This window comes from Salvelinus namaycush, chromosome 14 (assembly GCF_016432855.1).
Source record: "Salvelinus namaycush isolate Seneca chromosome 14, SaNama_1.0, whole genome shotgun sequence".
NCBI classification, from domain to species: Eukaryota; Metazoa; Chordata; class Actinopteri; order Salmoniformes; family Salmonidae; genus Salvelinus; species Salvelinus namaycush.
Genome location: NC_052320.1, coordinates 13,721,895 through 13,730,473, shown reverse-complemented (window position 1 = coordinate 13,730,473; position 8,579 = coordinate 13,721,895). Strand labels below are relative to the sequence as shown.

General features: G+C 42.0%; 1 protein-coding gene across 1 annotated transcript; it reads right to left on the bottom strand.

The window, feature by feature from the left end:
• Nucleotides 1–5,342: 5,342 nt before the first annotated feature.
• Nucleotides 5,343–6,152, bottom strand: fam43b (family with sequence similarity 43 member B; the record flags this gene model as incomplete). Its single annotated transcript, XM_039007764.1, has 1 exon — nucleotides 5,343–6,152. A coding segment is annotated over exon 1 (810 nt), but the record flags the coding sequence as incomplete, so codon positions are not given.
• Nucleotides 6,153–8,579: the final 2,427 nt, after the last annotated feature.

Here is an 8,579-nt window from a genome sequence, read left to right as displayed (position 1 = left end):
AGTTAATGTCTTTAAGAAGTGCATTACATAAAACCAGCTCTATTAAATCTGAGGACATTGCTACCACTGACTATTAATACAGACTGAAGAAAAAGATTCAAGGCTGTGTAATTTACTATGTCAGTATTATAAATTCAGCAGCACTTTCGCCATGCTTCGCTAAATCACTGGAACAGTGCATTTAGGTGTAAACTCACTATCCTATAAGAGAAAAGGGGGATATGAAATGTATTACCACTTTGTTGAACACAATGACTTAGCATGCATACTAAAGACTGTCTGGGCAGTGGTTGTTTATTTGGTATTTTGTATGTGTTATGATGGAATAACACCATAAAAGTTTCATGGCAGTAACTTACCCCTGGTTCTCATGAATTAGTAAATTGTATAGACTAGTTTGGCTGATGTTCAAGGCCAAAGGTTTTATGGGTTCTGAATCAGACACTGTCTAGTACAACTGCAGAACAGAACAGACTAGAAGAGACCCTGGGAGAATATACCACAGCCTAGCAACACATGAGTTATTTGATGTGTGTGTGTGTGTGTGTGTGTGTGTGTGTGTGTGTGTGTGTGTGTGTGTGTGTGTGTGTGTGTGTGTGTGTGTGTGTGTGTGTGTGTGTGTGTGTGTGTGTGTGTGTGTGTGTGTGTGTGTGTGTGTGTGTGTGTGTGTGTGTGTGTGAGAGAGAGAGAGAGAGAGAGAGAGAGAGAGAGAGAGAGAGAGAGAGAAGTATTCCTTCCTATTTCCTAAAGAGCCATTCAATATGCATCACAAGCTACTCTTTATTTGTCAGTTGTGTCGCTGAGCCAAATGCTTGTGGGAAGGCTGCTTGATAATGCTAATCATTATAGTGATGCTTTTGACTGTAGTGATTAATTTCCTCTGTAGATGCTTCTCCTGCCTCTGTTTTTGACAGCTTTGTGTAACAGAAAAACACAGGGCAGCTCATTTGCAACTCGCCAGGTGTGCGACTTTTTTTTAGGATAACATTAAGAGATGCATGAAATGGAAAAGGTAGTCAGTTAGCAAGCTTTGCTAGTTTGGAGCTCAATGTGGTTGCATTATATCCAGTTTGTCACAGATTTTGACTTCCATTCATTAAACTATAGATTGCTTTTTATTGAGAATAAATGGGAAATGTAATATAATATGTCTGATTTGGTTCAAGGGGTGAAAACAGTATATTCCATCACACATGCCCCCCCCCCCCCCCCCCCCAGCCATATGAGCTAAAGGTCTCATAACCTTCCAGGTACCCCCCCCCACCCCCCACCCCCCCCCACATGAGTTAAAGGTCTCATCACCTTCCAAGTGCACCCCCCCCCCCCCCCCCCCCCCCCCCCCGAGCTATGGCACACTGAGCCACAATGTTCTGCCCATGGCACACCTTGTTCCCTCTCCGCTTGCTGGCTGATTAACACATTCTCCTAAGGCTCTTCCCTGGAAACCACAGACGTGCAATTGCTGTGGAACGCTCCATTCTGTTCCCCCTCGCAGCAGGTGACGAAGATGTGCCTGTGGTGGTGTCACACTGACCTGAGCGTTGTTTACTGCATAACAGAGGGAGAGAGAAAGAGAGAAGGGGGAGAGAGAGAGAATGAGAGAAGTGTGAGAGAGAGCGAAAGAAAGAGAATGACATAAGGGGGAGAGAGAGAGAGAGAGAAGGGGGAGAGAGAAGGGGGAGAGAGAGAGGGAGAGCGAAAGAGAAAGAAATACTGAGGAAGTCAGGTAGAGAACAGCTGTGAGGGCAGAACAACCTCACCATGTCCTGCTCCCTCTCTGTTCTTATCTACTGCATGTGGGCAACACATAACACACCATGTCCTGCTCCCTCTCTGTTCTTATCTACTGCATGTGGGCAACACATAACACACCATGTCCTGCTCCCTCTCTGTTCTTATCTACTGCATGTGGGCAACACATAACTCACCATGTCCTGCTCCCTCTCTGTTCTTATCTACTGCATGTGGGCAACACATAACACACCATGTCCTACTCCCTCTCTGTTCTTATCTACTGCATGTGGGCAACACATAACACACCATGTCCTGCTCCCTCTCTGTTCTTATCTACTGCATGTGGGCAACACATAACACACCATGTCCTGCTCCCTCTCTGTTCTTATCTACTGCATGTGGGCAACACATAACACACCATGTGACCTGCCACTGTTTATACTGCGTGTTTCATTAGACTTCATGTTCATTAAGAACACCAGTCTCTGGTGGCTAGTTTGCTGACAGAGATAGAGAGAGTGAGCCCCAGTATTCTGGAAGACATCCATGATGTACCATGATCCACCTAGCCTGCTCTGCTGCCATCTGTTCCTGTTAGCTCTGTTTGGCTGGGAATGCACATGTTTACACAACACACAGTGTGGCTCCTCCTCTAACTGCATGTGATAGGCCCATGTCAGACATAGCACACTCACAAGACAATCAATGACAATGTTGCTTGAATTATTACTGTGTGTCGTATAATGCATCTAAATCCCCCATATGATGGATAGAGTACAGATGGACAAATTGAATGTCACGTAACATATTCATGTATGACAGTGGGGGCTGCTGAGGGGAGGACAGCTCATAATAATGACTGGAATGGAGCAAATGGAATGGCATCAAACACATGGAAACTATGTGGAAACCATGTGTTTGATGTATTTGATACCATTCCACTAATTCCGCTCCAGCCATTATCACAAGCCCGTCCTCCCCAATTAAGGTGCCACCAACCTCCTGTGATGTATGAATGCCATAAGACCAACAATGTTGCTTGAAGTATTACTATGTATCTGTATTTCGCAATACATCTGAATGTAGGCCTATCTACCGTATGTAAAAGCAGGGCATCACACAGGGTGGGACGTGATGCCATCCTAGGGAAGAAATGTACAGACACAATTAACTCTTTTATTCTCTTTTGTATTTCACCAGGGTTCCCAGACTAGGGTATATTTGTTGTTTAGAGATTCCTTATTGTTTCAGTACAGATTGGTGATCCTCTACCCTTTCAGAGGTAGTTTATTAGTAAAAATATTGACAACAACAATTCCAGAAACTCTCCCCAAAGACCAATCCATCTAAATAATTTAAACCTGAGAAAACTGAACTGGCTCTGTGTTCTGCAACATCAGCAAACTAACAAAGACAGGAAGTCTTATGTATGGAGACTCTGCTCTGTCAAACATAGCAGGTCTGTTTTTATTTCTTATGTAACAAAAGTGAGTAAATATTCTAGTTTGTGATGTGTTTTGAAATAGTAAATGGAAAAAGTGTGAATGTTATGTTGCATTACTATTTACCAAAAGCTGCAGGAACTGGAGAAATGTATAATTAATTCAATCTCCATTTGAGATAACTGATAAACCATTTAAAAAACATTCCTGAAGAAAATCACATCACATATCATTATCTGTAATATGGCATAATTTGGTCTGATATCCAGATTAGCATATCTTCAGTAAAATAGTTGATGGTTGTGACAGCTTCCTACTATCCATCTCATTTCAGTTGGTTCTGTATCATTCTGACAGACAGCCCTCTTTTGCCTAGGAAGGTATTTTCTGTTCATTTCCCGGACTATTCAATTCTCTGATTAATTGGTTCACTCAAAGAAAAGGGCTGAGTGGCCAATACCATCCCAGCAGAGATTGTTCTGTCCGATCTACATCTAACCAAGTGGCAAGGGCCAATTTAGATGTGGTGTAATGTGGCATGACTGTGGAGGACCATGTCTTGTGGTGGTGGATATTAAAAAAGATCTTCGGTAATTGTGGCCCTGAGAAGCTTTGTGTTTGGTTGATTTCTTTGTTGTTCCCTGTCTTGTTTTGACTAACATCAAAATATACAATACCTTCGAAAGATGCATAAAATCAAGTTGTCAGATTTACCATAATCAGATAAACGCTCTATGCTCAGCTTTGATTGTCGCTAATTGTCTAAATGTGTCACTCATATAAAAAATTACAATTCTCTTACTAGGTAAAAGTGAGGGTATTTTATTCAACACATTTTGAAAATCACTTAATCTCATGTAGATCCCATGTGGACCCCGATCACAATGGTTTTGTTAAATAGTAAAGATTTTATCTTTATGAAATTTGATAAAAGAATAGCCAAAATATTTAGCAGTCTGGTCCATCCATCGGTAAAGAAGAGATGTACCTTTCTGTCCTCAGTATCTCTGCCATTTTGGCAGTCAAGCAAACATACAGCCTTAATCCTGTTGATAGAAATCTAGTACACCTTCAGGGGAATGTAGTTCTGTTTTGTTCATAGGAAAAACAAATGCACAAAAACTAGACATATTTCTTCAAACTCTCCTTGGTCAGAAATGCATCCCAGTGTGGAGTTACTGTATAGCATAACAGCTTTGAGATCAAAGGTGTCCCATTAAGAAAGACAAAAGACTAAGCGTTAAACATCACTGCTGACTTGTCATGCTAAATGATACACAGGGCTTTAACAAATGTCAGCAATAAATATGTCAACTCAATGGCTTGATTCCTAAATTATAACCTAATTCATTCATTTGCAGGGGTTATACTGTAGTGACATTTTATTAAACTTCTCCTCAGGGTTAAATGCACTCAGAAAGGTCAAGTGTGGAAATTACATTATACAGATTGTCTTAGTAGAAAGTATACATATTTTTCATACAAATAACCTCTGAAAAAAGTACAAGTTAATTGAAAATCACTCATGGCAACAAACATTAATGTTACTGTACTTACAAAATATCAAGGAAAACAGAAGTAAACACACCTTGGGCTTAGGGTGCTGTGTACACCTGGCATGGCAATATTATGACAAGCTCAGTCAGTGCTAGTTCTCTCAATAGTATCTTAGATTATTCCCTTTACATTGTGCTATTATCACTTTCTCGCAGCCCTCTTTGTAAATACTCTCACAAAATTGCTATAGTCAACTGAAATTGTCAAGCCAATGTCTGTCTGAGCCATCTGTAAAAATAAATCCTGGGGAAGAACTTTCCTGACAGACAGAATCTATCCTCTTCACACTGTGATAAAGCAGGATATAACCTGTGATAGAAAGGGACCAGACAGTGAAGGAGAAGAGAAGGAATGTGGCTCTGTGATGATGTGATATGATATCCATGTCCATGTTCTGTCGTCTCACACTAGAGAGCTGACAAATGTCAGTGTGTTGTTGTTGCTGTCGCTGATGTTTATGTTGATGTTGATATAACACTCGTCCAGTCCATCAAATATGTCCCCTAGGTTCATCTCACATGACCCATATGAATGAGTTAGGTCAGTGTCCGATAGAGTTTCCTCATCCGCCTCGTACCCCTCTTCCTCCACCTCCCTTTCATCTTCTTCCTCTTCCTCCTCTTCCTCCTCCTCCTCTTCTTCCTCCTCTGCGATGGAGCAGAGACGGGTGGTGCTGGGGCCTCCAGGGCTGTCGGCAGGTGGCCGGTAGTGGCACTGCCCATTGAGCAGCCTCCTTAGGGGCATCAACGGCACCATGTCCTCCCCCAGCAGCTGCTGTTGGCAGTGCCTGAAATCACTCTGACTCTTCAGCCGCTTGAACTCACTGAAGGCTGAGGTGGACGTCTGGTAGAGACTATGTGCGATGGCCCTGGCCTTCTCCGACTTGCTGACTAGAACGGCATGGCACCGGAGAACCACCGCCTTGTTCTTGACTTGATGTCTGTAGATCCAGGCTAGGATCTTGGGTCGGCAGGGGTCAGCTGTGCAGTAGGTGATCCGGTTCAGAGAGTAGAGGTTGGTGGGTTTCTTCTTGCCCGTCTTGTCGGTGCCCATCTGGATTCCCTGAGGTCCCACGGTTAATCTCATCTTGACGCTATGCTCTCCGTAGTTACTCCTTTGCCAGATCTTAGCCACTGGGTCCTGTGTACAGCCTCCTCCTTTAGCCGTGATGGTGACAATGCTCCCCAGGTAACGTACGGTGTAGGTGGGCTCCTCCTTGTTGAGTTCCACCTTCTGCCTCTTGGTCTGGAAGATGGAGCCCAGCCAGTTGAAGGTGGTCGAGTCGGGGAGCAGGTCGGGACAGGAGCGCATCAGGGAGGAGAGGATGGACTGGTAGGTCAGCCCAGCTATCAGTCTCTTAGGCTTGATCTTGGCCTCATCCTGCACCAGAACAAACTTACTTCTTTTCCAGGGCAGCATGGTGCAGGCAGGGAGAGTTTGAGGGGGTGAGCCCTCCTACCTGCGTGTGTTTTTGTCAGTGAAATAGAGAGAGAGAGAGAGCAGAGAGAAATAGAGAAGCAGCTCTGCCAAGCACAGAGGAAAGACTGAGAGCTGCGAGCCTCAGCCAGTATGTTCCACTGTTCGCTCCTCCTTCCTCTCCTCCTCCTCCTCCCTCCCTCCTTCTCCTCGTCTGTCTGCATCATGCAGCTCTGATCAGTGCTGAGGACTCAGCCCTGTGCTTCAGCACCCCCCCCCCCCTTCTCCCCCCTCACTCCTTCACTGTTTCTTTCCAAATAGCTCGCCAACCCCTTTCATTCATCCGGCCAGGTCTGAGATGGATATTGGGATTTCTTTGTGTTTATGTTCATCTTAACCCTGGGTACTGTGAGAGGGTTAACCCTTATTGATTTGTATTTGTCCTGTTATTACATTATGATATGGAGGTCAAAGGTTGGAAAGATGTTCTAATTCTTTTTGCTTCCTTGTTTTGGAGAGTGGTAGTAGTGACATTGACAATGTGTCAATGACAACAAACTATCATTGCCATTGGAATGTCTAAGGACTCAACATGACCACGTCAATGCTATTAAATGGTTCCCTATGGTGACTTTGGTCATTTATACTTGAATAACTTAATGTATTCATATATAGTATTATTTTTTTTATATATGTGTCCATATTGTTCATTAGTTTCTAGTGGAATGACCATATAGTTCAAGAGAAAAAAGCCAAATTAATGAAAAAAGCATCAATGGCATTATTTTCAATTAACTCTGTAACTCTTCCAACTATTGACTTTTTTTCACAACTGCCACCAGAAATATTGACATATTGACATAGGAAAATAAATAAAAGTGTGTAAAAAACATATTTCATACTGAAACCCTCATATTAAACACCAATGGTATTCACTAAGTTGATGGTTTATATTTAGGATAATGTTTTACAGCTTTGTCATTCTATTGTTTTACTTTAAAATAATCTTAATGTATTATTTTATATATTTTACATGTGATACGGCCACACAGAGGGCCATAGATTATTACAGACCCCTATCATAACCAAAAAGGCCACTCGATGTTATCTGATTATTTAAAAAATGTAAACTTGAATGTTACCAAAATTCTGGTTGTTTACTGGTAAACTGCTAAAGTTTCCAGTACTATACCCTCCCTTTGCAAACCTGGGAATGTTATGTGACCATGACATTGCCCTCTATCCAACGTTATTGTGATGTGTGCTACTGTATGTCTATTGCTTGACTGACTGACTGTATTGGGAGGGCACATCACAGGGCAGCGTTTCTGGTGGACAGTTTTCTAGCAATGAATCATTGTGAGAATCATTTCTATCTGCCACTGAGGGTGCCAGGGAGTGGGACTACATTTGTCATGTGTAGATGAAGTCCTCTTGTGAGAAAATGAATCAAACAGAGATGAGCTGTGTAGTTATATGGACAAAAGTTATAGTTTTGGCCTTGTGGGCTTTGCGCAGTAAATGAGAAGAAAGTCCATGACTATGTTAAATGCAGACTAAAGTAATAAGACACTATAAAATGATCAAATATAGGAAAAGCTCATTTAGATTATTCAATTAGTAAAGGAGCCATGTAGATTATAACAAGCAATATTTGGGGATCCAGAAGAAAAGCCCTCTGCATTCAATAACCCCTTTTTACAGTACATATTTTGCAACCCAAGACATTCTCAATTGAAAAGAGCCCTTTTCAACAGAAACCAAATCCATAGTCAATAACCAACTTTAGACTTATTTTGGGGTTTGAGAAAGTTTCTGAAAAAAATTAACTGCAATTTCCCACCTACACTCAAAAGATGCTATCTAGAACCTAAAAGGGTTCTTCGGCTGTCCCCATATGTGAACCCTTTGAAGAACCCTTTTTAGTTCTAGGTAGAACCCTTTTGAGTTCCATCTAGAACCTTTTACACAGAGGGTTCAACATGGAACCCCAAATAGTTATACCTGGAACCAAAAACGGTTTTACCTGGAACCAAAAAGGGTTCCCCTAATGGGGACAGCTGAAGAAACTTTTTGGAACCCTTTTTTTTAAGAGTATAATGTTAAGAGGAGAGGAGGAGGATGTTCTGGATACATTAGTATAGGAGACACACTAACAGTTTGCTCTCATGAGCAGCTCAAGAGATTTTTAGTTTAACCTCAAAATAGATAGTTGAATGTGCAAATAACCACCCACTGGGCACAGACGTCGGTTCAACGTCTACTTTTGATTTGCATTTGGCTGGGTTGTAAACTAACATGAATTCAACGTGAATTCCTTTACGTTCATTACTTTTTTTTCAAATGTAATCAGTTTTCAACGTTGATTCAACGTCATCACATTTAATTTTGAGGTTGAAATGACATGGAAACAATGTTATTTCAACCAGT